This window comes from Grampus griseus, assembly GCF_964374135.1.
Source record: "Grampus griseus genome assembly, chromosome: X".
Taxonomy (NCBI): domain Eukaryota; kingdom Metazoa; phylum Chordata; class Mammalia; order Artiodactyla; family Delphinidae; genus Grampus; species Grampus griseus.
The window spans coordinates 64,942,029-64,968,553 of record NC_138999.1 but is presented as its reverse complement, the minus strand read 5'-3'; the positions used below and the strand labels follow the sequence as shown (position 1 = coordinate 64,968,553).

At 36.2% G+C, this 26,525-nt stretch overlaps 1 protein-coding gene across 1 annotated transcript in view; it reads right to left on the bottom strand.

The window, feature by feature from the left end:
* Positions 1-26,525, bottom strand: part of ATP7A (ATPase copper transporting alpha) — a 77,344-nt gene that overhangs the window by 31,236 nt on the left and 19,583 nt on the right. The window contains exons 2-8 of the mRNA XM_082681292.1: positions 24,789-25,278; positions 23,533-24,258; positions 18,086-18,292; positions 8,996-9,159; positions 3,970-4,131; positions 1,875-1,951; positions 1,454-1,679 (exon numbers count right to left, since the gene is read on the bottom strand). Coding sequence (XP_082537418.1) covers positions 1,454-1,679; positions 1,875-1,951; positions 3,970-4,131; positions 8,996-9,159; positions 18,086-18,292; positions 23,533-24,258; positions 24,789-25,278 — 2,052 coding nt within the window. The remainder of the gene's footprint in view (positions 1-1,453; positions 1,680-1,874; positions 1,952-3,969; positions 4,132-8,995; positions 9,160-18,085; positions 18,293-23,532; positions 24,259-24,788; positions 25,279-26,525) is intronic.

Genomic DNA, 26,525 nt, shown 5'->3' with positions numbered 1-26,525 from the left:
GAAACAAAATAGAATTACCATATGACCCAGCAATCCCACTACTGGGCATATACCCAGAGAAAACCATAATTCAAAAAGACACATGCACCCAATGTTCATTGCAGCACTATTTACAATAGCCAGGTCATGGAAGCAACCTAAATGGCCACTGACAGACGAATGGGTAAAGAAGATGTGGTACATATATACAATGGAATATTACTCAGCCATAAAAGAGAATGAAATTGGATTATTTGTAGAGACATGGATGGACCTAGAGACTGTCAAACAGAGTAAAGTAAGTCATAAAAAGAAAAACAAATATCGTATATTAACGCATATATGTGGAATCTAGAAAAATGGTACAGATGAACCGGTTTGCAAGGCAGAAACGGAGACACAGATGTAGAGAACAAACGTATGGACACCAAGGGGGAAAGTGGGGGCCAGGGGAGGATGATGAATTGGGAGATTGGGATTGACATATATACACTAATATGTATAAAATGGATAACTAATAAGAACCTGCTGTACAAAAAAAAGAAATAAAATAAAATTAAAAAAAAAACATACAGAGAGTAATGAACTTAAGTGCCATGGAGAAATAATATAACTATTATGATTATTTTACAGAATAAATTAATAATAAATATATTAAAATAAAATATATTTAATATAATTTATATAAAGAGAATTTTAATGCATTTAATATAAAATATAAATATAAAGAAATAAAATACAACATTTTATCAATTCTTTTCCAACTTAGGTTGTTACAGAATATTGAGCAGACAATGTTATGTGGCAGCCTGGATGGAAGGGGAATCTGGGGGAGAATGGATACATGTATATGTATGGCTGAGTCACTTTGCTGTGCACCTGAAACTATCACAACGTTGTTTATCGGCTACACTCCAATATAAAATAAAAAGTTAAAAAAAAAAGAATATTGAGCAGTTCCCTGTGCTATACAGTAGGTCCTTGTTGGCCATTATCCATTTTAAATATAGCAGCATGTACATGTCAATCCCAGACTTCCTACATGCATATGTATAACTGAATCACTTTGTTGTACACCTGAAACTAACACAACATTATTAATCTATTGTACTCCAATATAAAATAAAAAGTTAAAAAAAGACAATAAAAATAAAATAAAGTATAACATTTTATTATTATAATAACTTTAAATATAAAGTTACATACAATAGCAGATATGAATACCAAATTCATAACTGAAGATGAATTGAACTCTTATTCTCTGCTTTGTCATTAAACAGTATCCTTCAGGGTTAAAATGGAATTTATTATTATCTACTTTAACCACTCAGTTTAAGATTATTTTTGTAAAACATCCAGCATAAAATGATCGTACTTCTGGCCAATATTTGTTGTACGATTGAAAATAGCCTCACCTATCACATTTTGGCTATTTTTCATTATTAACAAATATACTTGCTAACATTTCACTTGCCTGTACAGGTACACACAATAAAAAAGATAGCAAATTCATAATGGACAATCCTGGCAGGATCTGGCGCTCCAGGAACGTAGAAGAATGAATGCTAATCATTTCTTCTTGGCTCATGTTCTGATTATGGTGAAGAGTTGCAAGGTGGTGGTCCATAACCATCATATATATCATCAGCCCCATTACAGGAATACAGAAAAACAGGCTCACAAGAAAGGCCCGTCGCCATCTAATATAGAAGAGAAAAATCATTTGAGTAAATAGGTAATGGTTAAAGATTCTATGCACTATAAGGAAATGTAACTTGTGACCAATTCCCACCCAGTGTAAGGATGATATTGAAAAAACTGACATGCTAACAGTTTATTAAATTTGTAAAGAGGAATCAAAATCTGTTTTTCACTGACATTCCAAAAGTACTTACTGTCTTATCTCTCGCTTATGGTCTAGGTGGCTTGCTGACCGGTCCTTCTTGACCAAAGAAGCTTCAAAACCTAAGCTCTAAGGAAATTCATGAGAAAACAATTATTTCACTGAATGTATAAATATTACCTACAGAAATTCTAAGCTGTGGTATTGTCATTAAGAACAACTCAATTCAATTACTAAGTGCAAGTCATTCTGGGGAATATAAAGATGAAGATGTGCTTCCTTCTCTTAATTACCTTTGTTTCTAATCTTTCATCAAAGAAATGAGTATTTTCTCAATTCTATTTGATGTCTATCCTACTGTTCTCAAACTACTGATTTAACTCAAGTGCAGTTGTCCTCAGTAGAGGTTCTTATATCAAGAAGTCAACTAAAGCCTCCAATAAGTAATTTTGGAAAAAAGCAGAATCTATTACTTGGTCAGGCCGACAGAGTGTATGATGACCTAATAAAGACAGAATTGAGATATATACACTACTATGTATAAAATAGATAACTAATAAGAACCTACTGTATAGCACAGGGAACTCTACTCAATATTCTGTAATGATCTATATGGGAATAGAATCTAAAAAAGAGTGGAGGGCTTCCCTGGTGGCGCAGTGGTTGAGAGTCTGCCTGCCGATGCAGGGGACATGGGTTCGTGCCCTGGTCCAGGAAGATCCCACATGCCGCGGAGCGGCTAGGCCCATGAGCCATGGCCACTGAGCCTGCGCATCCGGAGCCTGTGCTCCGCAATGGGAGAGGCCACAACAGTGAGAGGCCCGCGTACCGCAAAAAAAAAAAAAGAGAGTGGATATATGTATAACTGATTCACTTTGCTGTACAGCAGAAACTAACACAACATTGTAAAGCAACTATACTCCAATAAAAAGAAGAGAATTCAGCAGTAAAATCATAAATCGTACACTTAGACAAGCATCTACTAGTACTGATGTATATTAATCACTTTATTTTTAATTTTAGCTTTGACATCTATCAAGTCATTGATCCATCCATCCCCTGAAAGTACAGAAAACTGAATAATAGGCCACAAAAGCTAGCACCATACTAAACATATTATTCAAGGGTTTGCATATGCAGTCTTTATTCTTGTTGTACCCGAAAAAAGAACACGAACGAAAATTTTCCGCAATAAAATAAAGTACTGAAAGAAAATTACACCTAAGTAAGACTCATATGAACATAGACAGTAACATACACTATATTTCGAACTGCTAGGGAAAATGCTGCCATCTTACATTTCTTGGCAGTATAACACAGTGAAAAGAGCAAGCATGAGCATTGGAGTCAGAAAGATTAGGCTCAAATCCCAGCTATGACACTTACTACCTATGTGACTTTGAGGAAGTAACATCTCATAACCTGAGTTTCCTCACTTCCAAAATGAAGATGACAGCACTGTTGTGAGAATTAAATCAAGAGTTGAAGCTTTGCAATTTTGGTAACTGGCACATAGTAGATACTCAATAATGCTAGCTTCACAAAGATGTTAATGGTGTTACTATCTACATTAACAGGATCTTACCTGAATGATTAATATGCTTTTTAGATCATTAGAACACCAATGCTAGACCACAGTGAAACTTCTAAAGCACTTTAACATGTATTACCACTTAAGATTTACTGAAGACTGCAGGATGAATTTGTCACAGAGAAAAAGGTTTGGTCTTTTAAATTTCTTACTTTAACTATGATATCATTTGCTTTGACCTAACAAACAATACAGCATCTAGCAAGATGCTTCACTTTCTTAGTGATTAACATGAATTTTACTCATAACAAATTGTACTTTGCTTACATTTTCTAAATATTTTTAAATGATCTATGGTTCTGCCTTAAGTCTGCTCCTGATTAATAGTGCCAATGTGCCTTTACCTAATTCTTCCTGACGAAGACCAAAAAAAAAAAAAGAAAGAAAAAGGCAGACACTCTTACATTAAATTTTGAGACAGACGTTGTCTATAGAGGTAAACAAAGAAATCAGATTTTTCTCATCATCTCTATCTGATACAAACCAGAAGTGATTCAAGGTAGTGCTGACTAACTAGATAGGTAAGAACACAGAAATGCAAAGTCTTGGCACTTACTTCAATTGTATGAATAATATCTCTGGGACCAATAATTTCTGGATCATATTTAATATGTGCTTTGTTGGTTGCCAGGGCCACAGAGCAGTAGAAGATCCCTCCATGTTTTGTGAGGGTAGACTCTATTTTATGTACACAGGAGGCACATGTCATTCCTCTCACCTGTTAAAGACAAAGGCTTTGTTATTCAGAAATATACTTTTTTCCTCCATTAAATGTGTGTTGTTACTTTAAACTAAAAGAACTCTTGTAACAAGAGATTAACACACAAGATCCTATCTGCACTATTAATATGTTTTAGATTATGATCATTAGATCACTGTCTTTATATCACATTGAACAAAGATATGGTCCCAGCTGCAACATTAAGGATCTCATTAAGTCTCCGGTCTTCCTGTTATTACTCAGTGATAGAGGATTTGACAACTATCATTGCTTCTTGTATTCAATGTCTTGCTTCCCTCTAGATTTTTTTCACCCTGCTAATGTATATAAGTATGTATGTGTGTATATATATATCCTTTAGTATTACTTCTAGTGAAGGTTAATGGATAACAAAAGTGTTCTACCTTTGTCCAAAAATGTATTTTGCCCTATGTCTTGAGTGAGGTTATACTTTAGTTGGGTATTAAATTCTAAAATGGAGGGGCAGGACTTCTGGAATGACTGTGTGAGAAGCTCAGCAAATCCTTTCCCCAAAGAGCAATGATATAACTGGACAAAAGTTTCAAAAACCAACCACTGAAAGATTATGGGAAGTAACCAAAAAGAGTACACAACAAATTACAAAGTACTTATTCAAGAATATCCACCAAAAGAATATCATTAATAGTGGAGTGAGGATTTCTGAAAATTCTCTCCTCCACAAAAGCAATTAGAAAACTGGCAAAAGTTGGAACCACCTTTTTCAGAAAAGTTGGAAAAAAGGGAACCCTTGTATACTGTTGGTGGGAATGTAAATTGCTGCAGCCACTATAGAAAATGGTATGGGTGTTCCTCAAAAAACTGAAAATAGAACTACCATATGACCCAGCAATTCCACTCCTGTGTATATATCCAAAGAAAGCAAAAACACTAATTAAAACGATACATGTACCTTAATGCTCATAGCAGCATTATTTATAATAGCCAAGATATGGAAGCAACCTAAGTTCCATCAATAGATGAATGGATAAAGTAGATGTGATACACACACACACACACACACACACACACACACACACACGATGGAATACTACTCAGCTATAAAAAAGAATGAAATTTGCAACAACATGGATAGACTTGGAGGGTATTATACTTAGTGAAATAAGTCAGACAGAGAAAGACAAATACTGTATCTTATCATCTATATGTGGAATCTAAACAATATAACAAAGAAATGAATATAATAAACAGAAACCTACACATAGAGAACAAGCTAGTGGTTACCAATGGGGAAAGGGAAAGGGGTTGGGGCAAGATAGGGGTAGGGATTAAAAGGTACAAACTACTTTGTACAAAATAAATAAGCTATGAGGATATATTGTACAGAACAGGATATACAGCCAATATTTTACAATAACTTTAAATGGAGTATATATAATCTGTAAGAATTTTGAATCACTATGCTGTACACCTGAAACTAATATTGTAAATCATCTAAACCTCAATTTAAAAAACTGATTAAAAAAGAAATCTGAAAATTAAACAAAAGCTTACAGCAATGCAGGAAGCATTTATTCAAGAAAATCAGATAAATTCCAATAAAACGTCAAGCTATATGGCATTACAGTTTGCCATATTCCCATCCCCTCTCCTCCAGCTCTGGGGTAGCCATGAAGACCGATAGGCCACAATCATGGTGAAAAACAGCATCAGGAAAGCTACCAGAGAGGACAGAAAAGGATTGGAGTACCTTCAAAGCCTCCTTCCCAGACAACTGTCATTATTTGGCCTGTCTGATGGTTCTCTGAAATATCCCACTTGCAAAGATGTCTGTTTTTCCTGATGACCCAGTGAATATAAAAAGCCTTTTCCCCAGGAGAATTTGTCAGAAACAATTAGAGGAAATTATTTAACCTTGTGGCTGCCTGAGCCAATGGATAACAGTTGGAGCAAACAACAGACTAACAAAAAAGCCTAAAAAGGAAAGCCAGGAAGCAAGACATCCATAAGCGCTGCATCTAGAAGGCCATGCACATGCATAGGGTTATGCATATGTCCAGGGCTGTGTTATGCACATGCACATGCATATGCACATGCATAGGGTTATGCATATGTCCAGGGCTGTGTGTATGTTCAAAAAAGAACTGAAAAGGCCCTAACTTCTCACCTCAGGCTGACCTTTAGGCTCCATAGAAGCAGGAGTCGAAGGGTAAGGCAAAACTGACAGCTGCATGGCTAAGTGTTCAAGGCATGCCCCAACATTTACAAAGAGCTCTTTAGCAAAGACTGGGAGACTTATTGATTCCAGATATTTAAGGCAATCACTGTCTGATCATTAGCTGACAACTGCGCTAACCAAACAGAGATTTCAGTGGCCACACACAACAAAGAACACAGACTTTATAGAATTAGTTCAGAAGTCACTGAACAAACAATAACAATGACAAACAGCAACAAATAACAAACCCTGAGGAGAGGGGAAGAATCTTATTTCCAGAGTTACTACATTATATTTTCAACAAAAACTGTCAGACATACAATGAAACAAGAAAGTATGGCCTATACACAGGAAAAAACTTTCCCTGATGAAGCCCAGACATTGGATTTACTAGGCAAAGATCTTGAATCAGCTATTTTAAATATATTCACTGAACTAAAGGAAATGATGTCTAAAAAATTAAAGGAAAGTATAAGACAATATCCCACCAAACAGAGTGTATCAATAAAGACAGAGATTATTAGAAAGGCCCAATGGAAGTTTGGAGTTGAAAAGTACAATAACTGAAATGAAATCAGTGCCTATAGTGAAATTTGTAAGTGCCAATATTTTAAAGTAAGAAAGATCTCAAATAAATAACCTAACTTTCTACCTTAAGACACTAGAAAAAGTAAAACAAACTAAACCTAAAGCAAACAGATGGAAGGAAATAACAAAGGTTAGAGTGAAAATTAACAAAAGAGAGAATAGAGAAAATCAACAAAACCAAAAGTTGGTTACTTGAAAAGATTGACAAAATTGACAAACTTTTGGCTGGAGTGATGAAGGAAAAAAAAAAAGGAAGACTCAAATGATTAATATCAAGAATGAGGACTGACTGCTAATAGGTATGGGGTTTCTTTTTTGGGGTGATGAAAATGTTTTGAAATTTGATAGTGGTGATTAGTTGTACAACTCTGAGAATATATTAAAAACCACTGAATTGTACACTTTAAAAGGGTGAGTTTTATGGTATGTAAATTATATTTCGATAAAGCTATTAATTTTTAGAAGTCTTTAAAAAGTACAAACCAACCCATTCTTTGTAATAGCTGCTTAGTATCCCATGGTATGGATGTATGTATCAGTCTCCAATGACCGACATTTAGTTTGTTTCCTATCTTTTGCTATTATAAAAATACTATAATAGGACTTCCCTGGTGGTCCAGTGGTTAAGACTCTGTGCTTCCAATGCAGGGGGTGCAGGTTCGATTCCTGGTCAGGGAACTAAGATCCCACATGCCACGTGTGGCATAGGCAAAAAAAGAAAATACTATAATGAACACCTTTGCGCACATATCATTTCATACATATCCAAATATGTCTGCTGGATAATTTCCTACAAGTGGAGCTTCTGAGGCAAAGGCTATGCGCAATTTTACTTTTGATAGATATTGCCAAATTCTTCTGTTGAGTCCTTGTCTCAATTGACATTCCACCAGCAATATATGAGAGATCAAACACAGTGTTAACAAAATTGCTTTTTATCTTTACCAATCTCACAGGTGGAAAATGGCATTTCAGTGCAGTTTTAATTTGCTTTACTCTTATTAAAAGTGACATCGAACATTTTTTCATTTAAAGAGGTATTGTTTTGGTTTTTCTGTGAACTGTTAGTTCATATCCTTTACCATCTTTCTTTTGGTTTGATGGCTCTTATTGATTTACAACACTTCTTCATATATTAAGGAAATTAACCTTCATTTATGATATGAATTACAATTATTTTACTTGCCTTTAGACTTTGTTTATGGTGTTTTTCTCCCAAGAAGAAATTTTTATGTACCTGAAGTTATCAACCTTGTCTTTTATGGATTTTGTATGATATTTAGAAAGACTCTTCCTACTCTAATATTATTTTTTAAATGATAGATTGGATGTTATCACTGGGAAAAGCTAGGTAGAGGCTACAGGGAAATCCTCTGTACTATTTTAGCAATTTCTTTGTGAGTTTAAAATTATTTCCACAATGGACTGATGGACTGATGTATGATAAAACAAATATAGTAAAATGTTAATTGTAGAATCTATGCAGTGTGTGTAAGAATGTTCAACTGTACAATTCTTTTGACTTTCCTGATGTCTGAAATTTTTAAAATAGAATATTGAAAAAAGCTCCAAATATTTCTTCTAGTAATTTCATGTAGGAATCATACTATATTTTAGAAGTTGATTTTCATTTATTCATTCAAACCCAATTCTTGTTTATTGGTTCTTAATAGAGATGATTATCTTTTTTTTTTTTTTTTTTTGGTGGTACGCGGGCCTCTCACTGTTGTGGCCTCTCCCATTGCAGAGCACAGGCTCCAGATGCACAGGCACAGCAGCCATGGCTCACGGGCCTAACCGCTCCACGGCATGTGGGATCTTCCCGGACCAGGGCACGAACCTGTGTCCCCTGCATTGGCAGGCGGACTCTCAACCACTGTGCCACCAGGGAAGCCTGAGATGATTATCTTTTACATTCTATGCTTGAAGGCCACCATTGTCATATCTTTCCAGTTTCCTTAATTTTCATTTTATGTTTTATTGTCCCCACATTTTAATTATTTTTCAAACTCTTTTCTGAATTCTTGCCAAGTTTTTCCTGCAAATTCTATTAACCACACAAAATGTCTTACTTACAACAAGTTCCAAAACACCATCCCCTTCATCAGCATTTTCTATCACAGTGGCTCCAAATCCAAGCTCTCGGATTAACTCGGCTATCATCGGGGGTTGTATGACAGCAGGGTTATATCTTACTTCTGCCTTCCCAGCCATCAGAGCCACAAGTACAGAATATATTCCTAGGAATATTGATAAGAAAAACAATTCAGATAACATTTCTCATAAAAATAATAATCTTATAATAGTTTTTTTTTCATTTAACTGTGAAAGGATTAAGTGAATCTGGAGAAATTTATTTCTTAACTTTTATACAGTATTGAGCCAAAATCAAACCTATTTTAAAAGAAGGCTTCATTTTAAAAAACTTTTTAGTATGGAAATTTTCAAATACATACACACACACACAAAAGAGAAAACATAATAAACTTGATGTACCCATCTCTCAGCTTCAGTAATTATCAGTAACACTGGGCTGCTCTTGTTTCATATATATTCCTACCCACTCACTCTCTGCCCTTTACCCTGATTATTTTGAAGCAAATCCCAGATGTCGTATCATATGTAAATATTTAAATACATATAACTAAAAGATAAGACTCTTTTCTTTAAAAAAGAACCATAATACCATTATCAAACCTAAAATAATTCCTCAATATCATCAAATATCCAGGCAATGTTCACATTTCCACAACTGTCTTATAACTGTTTAACACTCTTTGTTTGTTTGCTTGAATTGGGATCCAAATAATGCCCATGAATTGTAATCCATTAAGACCTTATCATGTAAATATAAAGTATTTTTAGAAACTCGTAAGACAGAGTCCTAGAGAAAGGAATTCGTGTACTTAGGAAATGACTGCAGTTGTAGCAAAGAACCCAAGAATATACCAACATACACATTACAATATTGCCAAATAACAGTAATTTCTTTCTCAAGTTTTATTGTCTGACATACACTAATCTAAAATGCTCTTATTCCTAAGAAAAAAAAAGTGCCACACAACTTAACAAAGAAGTTCATTTTATGGCAGTCATGCTGTTCTCTGGTGTAAGCATTTTGTTAACAACCATCCCACTTCTCTAGACCAGCTATTGCTGTAACTGCCAGGAAGAAAATTAATAACGTGAAGTAGAAACGGCAGTTCTTTCTAGGAATCAGCAACCCTTGGTGGCTACCAGACAGGGAATAGGGATCAACAGTCCATAGGTTAGATCTGGGTTTTGAAAAAAAGAAAAAATATCCAAATATTAATTTAATAATAGTTTTTAATAAGAAGACAAAGTATCTAATATAATCTAAGTTTTCTGTATAAAAGTGGTTAAAAAATAAAATACTATTCTTTTCTTTGGAAAAAATAATGGTTACACACTGGGTTTTGTGGGTACCAAATAATTCAGAAGATCAGATCACAGGAAAGTATCAGTAATAAGAGAAGGGTGTAGAGAAAGTAGGAAAAAAATTTTCTTGCTTCAGTTGAATGTAATCTACAGCCAAAGAGAAAGAGAAAATCTGGTTTTTCAAGTTTCAAAAACATGTTTCATACTTATATAAATTATGGAAAATTTTTAAAATTCTTACTTCAAAATATAATTAGAACTCTATCAATTCATTTTTAAAAATATAATGCAGATGAAACTGAGGGAAGACCAGTGTCACTTAATTAAAAAAACAAAAGTGAATGTAGTGACCCCAGCTAGGGCAACGGTATGCCTAACTGGGTTAGGAGGAAGTAAAGGGGTAGTAGAAGGTAACTGGAAGTATCAGCTTAATGGATTAAAGAAGAAAAAAGATCTGTAACTGTAATTTGTAACAGGCATTGCTTGTCTCATGAGAAAGGCTATTTCTGAACTGCCCCAAAAGAGTTTGTTCTAAAATTAAACAGACCCCTTGAAAAATTCTTTTTGCTTTCATTTGCTTGCAACTTCCCTCCTGTTCTTTTTTAATCACTCAAAGTGTAATTTAGCCCTGACTGCATTATAATTAGATATAATGGAGGCTGAAATGAAGGACGCAGAAATGAAAGAATGCAAACAAGATAATATTGAACTGAAGATGACTCTAGTGTATAACATACATTTTGTTACAATAATGTTCTGGCCTTTACATATAAGGTGATTCCACTGGCTACAGAATTCTATTATTACAGTGTATACTTTGAGTTATTTCCCCAATAGTGGGGATAAGCTTATAATAATCATATTTATTCAGCCCTTCTGAGTAACAGCATGTATCATTAAGACATCTTGGGCGAGGGCTGTTTGAGTACCAAACCTATGACTTCAGGCTCATTAAACATACTCATGTATCTCTACGGTTAACAAATCTACTATGCATACTGCGAAGTCCATTAATGTGAGTGCAAAATTTTAAGCTAAAACATCTGAGTGTGACTGATTAAAAACCAATATTGTAGAATGGCTTGAAGATGGTGGACAAGAAGGACCTGCCCTCACTCCCTCCTGTGAAAGCACCAGAATCACAACTAACTGCTGAACAATCATCAACAGGAAGACACGGGAACTCACCAAAAAGATACCCCACATCCAAAGACAAAGGAGAATCCACAATGAGACAGTAGGAGGGGAGCAATCACAATAAAATCAAATCCCATAACTGCTGCGTGGGTGACTCACAAACTGGAGAACACTTATACCACAGAAGTCCATCCACTGGAGTGAAGGTTCTGAGCCCCATGTCAGGCTTCCCATCCTGGGGGTCCGGCAGTGGGAAGAGGAATTCCTTGAGAATCAGACTTTGAAGGCTGGCGGGATTTGATTGCAGGACTTTGACAGGACTGGGGGAAACAGAGACTCCACCCTTGGAGGGCACACATAAAATAGTGTATGCATCGGGACTCGGGGGAAGGAGCAGTGAACCCATAGGAGACTGAACCAGACCTATCTGCTACTGTTGAAGGGTCTCCTGCAGAGGCAGGGGGTAGCTGTGTCTCACAGCGAGGACAAGGACACTGGCAGCAGAAGTTCTGGGAAGTGCTGCTTGGTGTGAGCCCTAGCAGAGTCCGCCATTGCTCCCACCAAAGAGCCCAGTAGACTCAAGGGTTGGGTCGCCTCAGGCCAAACAACCAACAGGGAGGGAACGAAGCCCCACCCATCAGCAGACAAGGGAATTAAAGTTTAACTGAGCTCTGCCCACCAGAGCAGCACCCAGCTCTACCCACCACCACTCCCTCCCATCAGAAAACTTGCTCAAGCCTCTTAGATAGCCTCATCCACCAGAGGGCAGACAACAGAAGCAAGAAGAACTACAATCCTGCAGCCTGTGGAACAAAAACCACATTCACAGAAACACAGACAAGATGAAAAGGCAGAGGACTATGTACTAGATGAAGGAACAAGATAAAATCCCAGAAAAACAACTAAATGAAGTGGAGATAGGCAACCTTCCAGAAACAGAATTCAGAATAATGATAGTGAAGATGATCCAGGATCTTGGAAAAAGAATGGAGGCACAGATCGAGAAGACACAAGAAATGTTTAACATACACCGAGAAGAATTAAAGAACAAACACCTAGAAGAATTAAAGAACAAACAAACAAAGATGAACAATACAATAACTGAAATGAAAATTACACTAGAAGGAATCAATAGCAGAATAACTGAGGCAGAAGAACAGATAAGTGACCTGGAGGACAGAATGATGGAAATCACTGCCATGGAACAGAATAAAGAAAAAAGAATGAAAAGAAATGAAGACAGCCTAAGAGACCTCTGGGACAACATTAAGCTCAACAACATTTGCATTAAACGGGTCCCAGAAGGAGAAGAAAGAGAGAAGGACCCAAGAAAATATTTGAAGAGATTGTAGTCAAAAACATTCCTAACATGGGAAAGGAAAGAGCCACCCAAGTCCAGGAAGCACAGACAGTCCCATATAGGATAAACCCAAAGAGAAACACGCCGAGACACATAGTAATCAAACTATCAAAAATTAAAGACAAAGAAAAATTATTGAAAGCAGCAAGGGGAAAATGACAAATAACATACAAGGGAACTCCCATAAGGATAACAGCTGATTTCTCAGCAGAAACTCTACAAGCCAGAAGGGAATGGCATGATATACTTAAAGTGATGAAAGGGAAAAACCTACAACCAAGATTACTCTACCCAGCAAGGATCTCATTCAGATTGGATGGAGAAATCAAAAGCTTTACAGACAACCAAAAGCTAAGAGAATTCAGCACCACCAAACCAGCTCTACAACAAATGCTAAAGGAAATTCTCTAAGTGGGAACCATAAGAGAAGAAAAGGACCTACAAAAACAAACCCAGAACGATTAAGAAAATGGTAAAAGGAACATACATATTGATAATTACCTTAAACGTGAATGGATTAAATGCTCCAACCAAAAGACACAGGCTCATTGAATGGATACAAAAACAAGACCCATACATATGCTGTCTACAAGAGACCCACTTAAGACCTAGGGACACATACAGACTGAGAGTGAGGGGATGGAAAAAGATATTCCATGCAAATGGAAATCAAAAGAAAGCTGGAGTAGCAATACTCATATCACATAAAATAGACTTTAAAGTAAAGAAATGTTACAAGAGACAAGGAAGGACACTACATAATGATCAAGAAATCAAACCAAGGAGAAGAAAACAATTATAAATATATATGCACCCAACATAGGAACACCTCAATACATAAGGCAACTGCTAACAGCCAAAAAAGAGGAAATTGACAGTAACATACTAATAGTGGGGGAATTTAACACCTCACTTACACCAATGGACAGATCATCCAAACAGAAAATTAAAAAGGAAACAGAAACTTTAAATGACACAATAGACCAGATATATTTAATTGATATTTATAGGACATTGCCTCCAAAAACAGCAGATTACACTTCCTTCTCAAGTGCACATGGAACATACTCCAGGATTGATCACATCTCGGATCACAAATCAAGCCTCAGTAAATTTAAGAAAACTGAAATCATATCAAGCATCTTTTCTGACCACCACCCTATGAGATTAGAAATGAATTACAGGGAAAAAAACGTAAAAAATACAAACACATGGAGGGTAAACAATATGTTACTAACTAAGAGATCACTGAAGAAATCAAAGAGGAAACCAAAAAATACCTAGAGACAAATGACAATGAAAACACAATGACCCAAAACCTATGGGATGCAGCAAAAGCAGTTCTACAAGGGAAGTTTATAGCTATACAAGCCTACTTCAAGAAACAAGAAAAATCTCAAAGAAACAATCTAACCTTACACCTAAAGGAACTAGGGAAAGAAGAACAAACAAAATCCAAAGTTAGCAGAAGGAAAGGAATCATAAAGATCAGAGCAGAAATAAATGAAATAGAAACAAAGAAAACAATAGCAAAGATCAATAAAACTAAAAGCTGGCTCTCTGAAAAGATAAACAAAACTGATAAACCATTAGCCAGACTCATCAGGAAAAAGAGGGAGAGAACTCAAATCAATAAAATTAGAAATGAAAAATGAAAAGTTACAACAGACACCACAGAAATACAAAGCATCCTGAGAGACTACTACGAGCAACTCTGTGCCAATAAAATGGACGACCTGGAAGAAATGGACAAATTCTTAGAAAGGTATAACCTTCCAAGACTGAACCAGGAAGAAAGAGAAAATATGAACAGACCAATCACAAGTAATGAAATTGAAACTGTGACTAACAATCTTCCAAAAAACAAAAGTTCAGGACCAGATGGCTACACAGATGAATTTATCAAACATTTAGAGAAGAGCTAACACCCATCCTTCTCAAACTCTTCCAAAAATGTACAGGGGAAGGAACATTCCCAAACTCATTCTATGAGGCCACCATCACCCTGATACCAAAATCAGACAAAGATGCTACAAAAAAAGAAAATTACACACCAGTATCACTCATGAATATACATGCAAACATCCTCAACAAAATACTAGCAAACAGAATCCAACAACACATTAAAAGGATCACATACCATGATCAAGTGGGATTTATCTCAGGGATGCAAGGATTCTTCAATATATGCAAATCAATCAATGTGATACACCATATTAACAAATTGAAAAATAAAAACCATAGGATCATCTCAATGGATGCAGAAAAAGCTTTTGACAAAATTCAACACCCATTTAGGACAAAAACTCTCCAGAAAGTGGGCAGAGAGGGAACCTACCTCAACATAATAAAGGCCATATACGACAAACCCACAGCAAACATCATTCTCAATGGTGAAAAACTGAAACCATTTCCTCTAAGATCAGGAACAAGAGAAGGATGACCGCTCTTGCCACTATTATTCAACACAGTTTTGGAAGTCCTAGCCACGGCAATCAGAGAAGAAAAAGAAATAAAAGGAATATAAATTGGAAAAGAAGAAGTAAAACTGTCACTGTTTGCCAATGACATGATACTCTACATAGAGAATCCTAAAGATGCTACCAGAAAACTACTAGAGCTAAACAATGAATTTGGTAAAGTAGCAGGATACAAAATTAATGGACAGAAATCTCTTGCATTCCTATACACTGACAACAAAAGATCAGAAAGATAAATTGAGGAGACACTCCCATTTACCATTGCAAGAAAAAGAATAGAATACCTAGGAATAAACCTACCTAGGGAAACAAAAGACCTGTATGCAGAAAACTATAAGACAGTGATGAAAGAAATTAAAGATGATACAAACAGATGGACAGATACACCATGTTCTTGGATTGGAAGAATCAATATTGTGAAAATGACTATACTACCCAAAGTAATCTACAGATTCAATGCAATCTCTATCAAATAATCAATAGCATTTTTTTACAGAACTAGAACAAAAAATCTTAAAATTTGTATGGAGACACAAAAGACCCCTTATAGCCAAAGTAGTCTTGAGGGAAAAAAACGGAGCTGGAGGAATCGGGCTCCTTGACTTCAGACTATACTATAAAGGGACAGTAATCAAGACAATATGGTACTGGCACAAAAACATAAATATAGATCAATGGAACAGGATAGAAAGCCCAGAGATAAACCCACACACCTATGGTTAACTAATCTATGACAAAGGAGACAAGGATATACAGTGGAGAAAAGACAGTGTCTTCAATAATTGGTGCTGGGAAAACTGGACAGCTACATGTAAAAGAATGAAACTAGAACACTCCCTAACACCATACACAAAAATAAACTCAAAATGGATTAAAGACCTAAATGTAAGACCAGATACTATAAAACTCTTAGAGGAAAACACAGGAAGAACACTCTTTGACATAAATCGCAGCAAGATCTTTTTTGATCCACCTCTTAGAGTAATGGAAATAAAAACAAAAATAAACAAATGGGACCGAATGATAGTTAAAAGCTTTTGCAAATCAAAGGAAACTACAAACAAGACACAAAGACAACCCTCAGAATGGGAGAAAATATTTGCAAACGAAGCAAGTGACAAAGGATTAATCTCCGAAATATACAAGCAGCTCATGCAGCTCAGTATCAAGAAAAACAGGGCTTCCCTGGTGGCACAGTGGTTGAGAGTCCGCCTGTCGATGCAGGGGACACAGGTTCGTGCCCCAGTCCGGGAGGATCCCAAATGCCACGGAGTGGCTAGGCCCGTGAGCCATGGCCACTGAGCCTGCACGTCCAGAGCCTGTGCTCCACAACGGAAGAGGCCGCAGCAGTGAGAGGTCCGCGTACCGCAAAAAAAAAAAAAAAAAAAAAAATCAAGAAAAACAAAGAACCCAATCCAAAAATGGGCAGAAGACCTAAATAGACATTTCTCCAAAGAAGATATACAGATGGCCAACAAACACATGAGAGGATGTTCAATATCACTAATCATCAGAGAAATGTAAATCAAAACTACAATGAGGTAACACTTCACACCAGTCAGAATGGCCATCATCAAAAAATCTAGAAACAATAAGTGCTGGAGAGGCTGTGGAGAAAAGGGAACCCTCTTGCACTGTTGGTGGGAATGTAAATTGATACAGCCACTATGGAGAACAGTATGGAGGTTCCTTAAAAAACTAAAAATAGAATGCCATATGACCCAGCAATCCCACTACTGGGCATATACACAGAGAAAACCATAATTCAAAAAGACACATGCACCCCAATGTTCATTGCAGCACTATTTACAATAGCCAGGTCATGGAAGCAACCTAAATGCCTATCGACAGACAAATGGATAAAGAAGATGTGGTACATATATACAAGGGAATATTACTCAGCCATAAAAAGGAATGAAATCGGGTCATTTGTAGAGACGTGGATGGATGTAGAGGCTGTCAAGCACAGTGAAGTAAGTCAGAAAGAGAAAAACAAATATCGTATATTAATGCATATATGTGGAACCTAGAAAAATGGTGCAGATGAACCAGTTTGCAGGGCAGAAGTTGAGACACAGATGCAGAGAACAACGTATGGACACCAAGGACGGAAAGTGGTGAGGGGGTGGTGGTGTGATGAATTGAGAGACTGGGATTGACATATATACACTAATATGTATAAAATGGATAACTAATAAGCACCTGCTGTATAAAAAAAATAAAATAAAATTCAAAAATTAAATATATATATGTATTATAGCTATTCTAAGAATTTGTAACCTAAAATGACAACTTGTACACAATATTAAGTAACTTTTGAACACTTTTACTGCAAGCAAAGATCAGTGATCAAATTGTTGGAAGAGAACAATTCTAAACAAACTTGGCTTTGGTCCAGTGCTTGGCCTGGATATAGTAATATTGAAACTTATGGATTGTAGTTGTTAGTCTTAAGCATAACTTTATCAGAAAATTCATGTTTCTTAACATCCATTGCAGCCAAGGTCCATAAAGAATAGTAATCTTATGTATTTCCTTTTGCTATTTGACTACAAACTTCATTGGTATTAAAATGTGGCCATGAGGTAAACAAGACAGGAACTATATCTAAGGGAACAAAACACTAACAAAAACTGGTTGTCAGGAAGTCAAGGTTGTCCTGAAAATCACTGATAGTCTTTATGAGGCCTTGGCAAGAGTCATAAACATGGTTACAAAACACATAAGAGGACAAAAAGGACAGAGTCCTCAAACTAATACATAAAACAACAGGCTTTAAGAGTGTCTTACCTTCTTCTCGTCTTAAATTCCGTTCAATGTTTGCTACACAGGAAGCACAAGTCATACCAGTGACCTGTATGTAACACTTAGATGAAGTCTTTGCCTCCTCTTTGTCATGAATTGGTGTCATCATTTTGGTATGAAGTTCATTAGTTGAGGTCAAAAGTGGCATTTCCGATGAGGACTGAGCTATTACTACCAGTGGCTCATTTGTATCTGGTGGACAGGAAAAGATTCTTTTCATTTGAGGTATTCTCCAGCTGCATCCTCGTCACTCATCACAATCCACACCACCTGGCACTGTCAATCCACTCCTTTAAAATTGTAATGGACCTAGAGCCCAGTGCAATGTTATCTCTACACTTTCTAGGAAGTGACTTCCAAGTTCAACACTGCCCATCCCATTTCTCGGGAAAATCTGAACTAACTGAATAAACAAAACTATACATCAATATCTTCAAGCCATTATCTCTACCCCAAACCCGAGTAGACAATGGTTTGTTAATAGATAGCTCTTATTTTTATCATGAATTTTTATCATTATGTTAACAATTTACATACTGGCAGTAAAGCAATTCGTGATATAGTAAGTGGAACCAAAAGCAGTCGGCAAAACAGCATTGAAGTATAATGTCATTTAAAAATTGTTAGTGTATATATGAGAACCTGCAAAAGAAAGCCTAGGAGGGTACATACCAAACTATTAATGGTGGCTCCTTCTGGGGAATGGGGTTAAAGCAGGAACAGAATAACAGACAGATGAACAAACTTCCTCTACAGACACTTCTGTATGTTTGAACTTTTAACACCAATATATCGTATTTTTAAAATTAAAATGCCTTTGTGGACAATGGAAGAAGAGGCAAAGAGTAAGTCAGCAGTAATATTCATTTTTTGCAAAGGAGTGTTCAGAGACTCTTTCCATAGAATGTTTATGGACTGTGAAACAGTGGAAAGCTTCTGTCATCCAAGAAGCTCCCCTGCAGTCTCAGAAAAGTTGTTATTCTGCTTTACTTTATCCACTGCAGTATTAATCACCTCCCAAGAAGGGAGAAAGTATTCCCTTTTGCACATCCATGTATCAATACATGCAAAAAAGCTAGAGTTTCTACTCTCCTGCACAGATAAGGAGGAAAAGAAGTGATGTGGAAATTTCCACTAACCTAACTTGTTATTTCTTCCCCTTGGGCAAAAAACTGGTTCAGGTCTGTTTGGCTAGCCGACAGAGGAAAGTTTGCATAGCAGAGTTGGTTTTTAGGGTGCTGAAGAAGGGCATCTTTTGAAGAAACTTTAACAAAAGTCTTTCCCTAATGAATAATGATCTAGACTTCTCAAATCAATTATAATAATGGCTCTTAAATTTTAACACACATACCATCACCTGGGAGATCTTGTTAAAATGCAGGTTCTGATTTAGTACATTTAGGGTGGGGCCTGAGACTCTACTTTTCCAACAAGCTTCCAGGTGATGGCAGTACTGTCAGTCTGAGTAGAGCAAAGGACACTCTGAATAGCAAAGGACAAGATTCTCCCAATTCCGAAATGAGTCAGTCTCTGGTCTTAAGTGGATCAGTTCAGAAAACGATATTCATTAAGATTACGAGAGTATTATTTAGAACAAAGAGGAAAAATTTACCAAATAGTACCAAAAATTCAAAAAGGAGGCTCATTTGCCCAAAGGAAATAGCTTTGGCTTTGAAAAAAAACATTATTTTAATCTAGCCAGGAGCTTATTCATTCTCTCATAATTATTACTATCAAGACTTAATTTTGAACTTGGACAATGAAAAAAAAAGTTTATACTACCAATTACTTTAAGTCTTGTTCCAGAGTAATTTAGTTCTTTCAGGTACCAGAAGTAACCTAAATACCATCTACAATTTTCACACTCTAGAAGTACAGTATTAAATTAAAATAAGTCATAGTGGTGACCCCCCCTTTTTTTTTTTTGGCTGCATTGGGTCTTTGTTGCTGTGCGTGGGCTTTCTCTAGTTGCGGTGAGCGGGGGCTACTCTTCGTTGCTGTGCGTGGGCTTCTCATTGCGGTGGCTTCTCTTGTTGTGGTTGTGGCTCACGGGCTCTAGAGCGCAGGCTCAATAGTTGTGGCCCACAGGCTTAGTTGCTCCGCGGCATGTGGGATCTTCCCGGACCAGGGCTCGAACCCATGTCCCCTGCACTGTCAGGCGGATTCTTAACCACTGCGCCACCAGGGAAGCCCCAAGGTGATCCCTTTTAGCTACATTGGCATGACTTCTCAACAAAGATTCATAAAATTGTGACCTTTACCCCAGTGAGTGTGGCAAGAAGAGCAAAACCTTCCATCTGCCACAGAGGCAGTACAGGTGTTAAAAAGCCACAATGAATTAAATGGCTAGTTTCTTTAAATTAGCTTTTCTATAAGCTGTAGCCACACTACTTATGCTTAAATGAATTCAAAAGGAAGGCTGACTCTCCTGCACTTGAGGCAACAATCAGAAAAGATTCCAAAAATTTCAAGAAAGGGTTTCCAATCTGATCCTCAAAACTGGCAGGTTCAGTCTAAAGTAATATGAAGAATAAATACATAATCAGAAAATGGCTTAAAAACAGTTATAAACATCATGTCTGCAACTTACTCTCAAATGATTCATAAAATGGTATATACGTGTGTGGGTAATGTGTGTTTGAATATATGTCTCTGTCTGTCGACAGAGAAAGAGAATGATAAAACAAATGTGGCAAAATATTAACAACTGTGGAATCTGAGTAAAATTGGTAAACAGGAATTCTTTGTACTATTCTTGTAGCTTTTCTGTAAGTTTGAAATTAAAGATAAAAAAGTTACAAAAAAGGAAAAGGAATTTGAGTATTGTGTTTGCTTTAATTGGTTAGTGAAGACAATTTCATATACTATGTCTTTTTAAGAGAATGATGAGATTGATGGTCATGATAAAAAAACACCTCCCATTTTTCTCACTACCTCCTTTAACATTTATGGCCCACCCAGGACTGGTATAACATGAAGGCAAAATGCACTGATCCCTGTACCTCTAGGAACAGGTCAGAGTGGCAGACTGTGAAGCCTGGATCAGCACTGACACTGGCATTCAGAAAATGGGTAGCCACAATTCTGGTGGTATCTTAAACTCTGATCTCTAGTAGAAACACACAATGCAGTCATTTGTTATCAACCAGATATATATATATATATATACATACATATATATATATATATATATTCTTTTTCAGATATATATCATCTTTTTCAGATTCTTTTCCATTATAGGGTATTACAAGATATTGAATATAGTTCCCTGTGCTATACAGGGGTCCTTGTTGTTTATCTATTTTATATACAGTAGTGTGTATCTGTTAATCCCAAATTCCTAATTTATCTCTCCCCCCATTTCCCCTTTGGTAGCCATAAGTTTGTTTTCTATGTCTGTGAGTCTGTTTCTGTTTTGTAAATAAATTCATTTGAATCATTTTTTTTAGATTCCACATAAAAATGATATATGATATTTGTCTTTGACTCACTTCACTTAGTATGATAATCTCTAGGTCCATCCATGTTGCTGCAAATTACATTATTTCATTTCTTATGGCTGAGTAGTATTCCAGTGTGCGCACATATTCGCGCATGTGTGTGTGTGTATCTTTTTTAAGGCACAAGAATCTTGGTCTTTTGAGATCTTCTTTATCAAAGTGAGACTTCTAAGTGAGAATATAAAATGGTGCAGCCATTTTGGAAAACAGCTTGGCAGTTACTGAAAAAGTTAAACATATTCACCATATGACCTAGAAATTCCACTCCTAGTATATACCCAGGAGAAATAAAAAAAATATATTCATGCAAAAACTTGTAACAAATGCTCATCACAACATTATTCATGATAGCCAAGGAGTGGAAACAACCCAAATCTCCATCAACTGATGAATGGAGAGACAAAATGAGGTATATGCATACAATGGTATACTATTCAGCAGTAAAAAGGAATGAAGTACTGATACATATCACAAACATGGATGAACGTTTGTTATCTTGAAAACATTATGCTAAGTGAAATACGTTAAATACAAAGGGACAAATATTCTGACTCCACTTATATGGTACTTAGAGTTGTCAAATTCATAAAGCCAGAAAACAGAACAGTAGATAAAAGGGGCTGGGCTAGGGGGAGGTGAAGGGGAAATGGGGAGTGACTGCTAACCAGTATGAGGTTTCTTTGGGAGGCTGATAAAAATGTTCTAAAATTACATAATGGTAATGGCTGCAAATTCCTATGAATATACTAATAACCACTGGATTGTGTACTTTAAAAGGGTGAATTTATGGTATGTGAACTACATCTTGACTTTAAGAAATGACAGTTCTATAATTTCTACCATTTGTCATGAACATGAAAATTAAGAATGCTTACATCTCTGGGTCCTTTTCCACTGACACTTATCTACCATAATAATTTGAGCATGTGACTAATTTTTTATGCTTCTCAGTTTTAGTGAGCTTGAAAAGAGAACACTGCTATTTGATATCTTTCATTCTGATCAGAAGAGCAAAGGTTAATGACATTGTCTAGAAATTAGTTATTCAACTTTTCCATTGTTATTTACAGCAAGAAATTTCATTTAGGGAATTTCCAGTTTAATTCAAGGTAAGGTTCAATTCTAGTTTAAAACAAGTTCACATGGGCAAATTCCATTGGATATACATCTTTGGTTTTAGTTCAAAGTAAGTGCTGCCAGGAAACAGGAAGACTTTGGGCCAGTTCTAGAGTCAGGTTCATTTGAATGCCTAAATTCAAAACTACAGTTAAAATTCTATTATTTATTTCTACTTTTTTCTTTTTAAAATAACATTTGCTTCTCCTATATTATATATACAAAAATACATACAAACAAACATACATACATCCTTGTCACACACACACACACAAACTTAAAATACATAAGAAAGCAAATTGAAAACAAAATATCACCTTTATCCTACCACTCACAAATAACTACACTCACAAATAACTACTGTTAAAATTTAGTTCATGTCCTACCAGGAATTTTATTCATTCATATACATAAATAACGTATACATGGTATAAATCCTTATACATGTGTTTATAAAATTTTGATCATACTGAACATACAGCTTTTTTGCTTGCTTTTTTTTCAGTTAACAAAATATCTCAGACACTTTCCCGTGGCATTAAGTATCTTCAATACCATAATTTTTTATGGCTGCTTAGCATTTCATCATATGAAGGTATCATGCTTTATTTAATGTTTCTAGTTTTTAAATATTATAAATAATTAGGCAAACATCCTTATGCATCCTTGTATACACTGCTGACTACTTCCATATGTCTTATTTCCAAAAAGTGGAATAGCAGTGCCTATTACTCATTTCTCATTGATAAACGCCAAAAGAACCAGCAAAGTGTTAATAAAAGAACATTAAAGGAATCAAAGAAAAAATGACATTACCTGACAAGGAAGCATCAAATCCCATGTCTTCTATTGCTTCTCTCAAGGTTTCTGGACAGGTTAGTAAAGGATCATACTCAACAGTCCCTTTGCCATTTGCAAGTGATACTCGTATGGATTTTACACCTGCCTTTTTTAATATGACACCCTCAATAGACTGCACACAAGAATTACAAGTCATGCCATCAATGTTTATCACGGTTTCTTGAGTCAGAGGTTGGCTAACTATGTTCAAAGGACTCTTTTGAAGAGATGAGCTGGAGGGAGAGTTTGAAGTACTCTCAATTTCATTTGTACTACTAACTCTATATTGCCCTGGTGATATGGCCTCTATTGCTCTTCTCAGAGTTTCTGGAGTGACTAAACTTGCCTTGTACTTTACTGTGGCAGTTCTATTCTCTAAAGAAACGACTACACTGCTTACATACTGGAGTGTAGATAAAGCACTTTCAATATTTGACACACATGATTTACAGTGCATGCCATCTATGATGAAAATGACTGTTGAATTATTGGTATATGATGGACTCCTTTGCTGTGATCCTTCTGAGGATTTGACTGGTGTGTTCTTTAGACGTTCTATATCAATAGCTCCCAGTTTGAGGTACTTGGGCTGTTTTTTGATGAATGCTGGAAAGCCCACAGCTTCAATCTGCTTTTTTATTTCCTCTGCTGTGATAAGATGAGGTTGATAAACAACAGTAGCTTCTTGATTGTCCAGGGAAACTAGTTAATAAAAGGAAAATAATTATTTACTTCAGTCATTCCTGGGCCACTTCAGAAAACATTCTGTCGACCAAATCAATACCATATACAACTGTTTCTCTCATTGTTCTCATTATCCTTTCTTAAAATAATTCTGTTCTTTTCAGAAAATGTTAATGATATGGAATAGTAAGAAAGTAAAAGATATGACCACTACATTTGTGTTCTCCAAGTTTCTGCATGCCTGAATAGAAACATATTAGAGGTCAAGAGGACCCTTGGCATGTTGTGTTAAGAACCCTGAACTTCATGAATCACCACCCTGGCTGCCTTTTACGCTAGTTCAAGATTCACATAACTTTTATTTATAACCATTAACTTTACCAACATTAATGCTGGGAATACACTGTACCTCAGACTTCAATGAAGCAGTAATATTCTAGTCCCACATATTTAAAACCCATGCTTAAAAAAAAAGCAAAAGTTAAAAAGGCCAAAACAGAAAACTAAGCCTCGCAAATCAATCAAACAAATAACATTAGGCATACTACCTTTAATTCGCTGAACACCTTGCAGTTTCCCAATTTTTCCTTCAATGGTGCTAGTACATGAATGGCAGGTCATCCCTTCCACCTTCATCTTCAGCATGACTTCGCCTGCTTGAGCCATACTGAAATCTTCGCAAATTCCTGACATTTTCTCCAGAGTTCCTGGATCTAAACTGAGAGCCGGAACCAGCTCTACTATCTGACTGGCATTCACTATAGAAGGGATTATTATCACCACTGCAGTTCTCTGCTGAGGGGAAATTTTAATGTCTGTCACACCCTTCGTCTTGAGCAATGTGCTTTGGATATGCTCCCATGGCGGAGCCAGTGAAGCAGTAACAGTCAGAAACAAGGTCTCAGTTAAAACAGGGAGCGGCTTAGGATTGTGCAGAACAGCATCAAAGCCCATGTCATCAATGGCTTCCTGTAGGGTCTTTGGAGTCTGCAGTTTAGGGTCATAAATAATGGCTGCATTTTTTTCTTCCAGTGAAACCTTTCAGAAGGAAATTTCAGAAGTCAGTTTAATTAAATTACATGACATGGAACTTAAAAATATCAATCATCTCACCACCGACAAGAATGAAACAAATAGATAGACAAGATGAAAAGGCAGAGGGCTATTTACCAGATGAAGGAACAAGATAAAACCCCAGAAAAACAACTAAATGAAGTGGAGATAGGCAACCTTCTAGAAAAAGAATTCAGAATAATGATAGTGAAGATAATCCAGGACCTCAAAAAAGAATGGAGGCAAAGATCGAGAAGATGCAAGAAGTGTTTAACAAAAACCTAGAAGAATTAAAAAACAAACAGAGATGAACAATACAATAATTGAAATGAAAATTACACTAGAAGGAATCAATAGCAGAATAACTGAGGCAGAAGAACAGATAAGTGACCTGGAGGACAGAATGATGGAAATCACTGCCATGGAACAGAATAAAGAAAAAAGAATGAAAAGAAATGAAGACAGCCTAAGAGATCTCTGGGACAACATTAAGCTCAACAACATTTGCATTATACGGGTCCCAGAAGGAGAAGAAAGAGAGAAGGACCCAAGAAAATATTTGAAGAGATTGTAGTCAAAAACATTCCTAACAAGGGAAAGGAAAGAGCCACCCAAGTCCAGGAAGCACAGACGGTCCCATACAGGATAAACCCAAAGAGAAACATGCGGAGACACATAGTAATCAAACTATCAAAAGTTAAAGACAAAGAAAAATTATTGAAAGCAGCAAGGGGAAAATGACAAATAACATACAAGGGAACTCCCATAAGGATAACAGCTGATTTCTCAGCAGAAACTCTACAAGCCAGAAGGGAATGGCATGATATACTTAAAGTGATGAAAGGGAAAAACCTACAACCAAGATTACTCTACCCAGTAAGGATCTCATTCAGATTCAATGGAGAAATCAAAAGCTTTACAGACAAGCAAAAGCTAAGAGAATTCAGCACCACCAAACCAGCTCTACAACAAATGCTAAAGGAACTTCTCTAAGTGCAAAACACAAGAGAAGAAAAGGACCTACAAAAACAAACCCAAAACGATTAAGAAAATGGTAATAGGAACATACATATTGATAGTTACCTTAAACATGAATGGATTAACTGCTCCAACCAAAAGACACAGGCTTGATGAATGGATACAAAAACAAGACCCATATATATGCTGTCTACAAGAGACCCACTTCAGACCTAGGGACACATACAGACTGAAAGTGAGGGGATGGAAAAAGA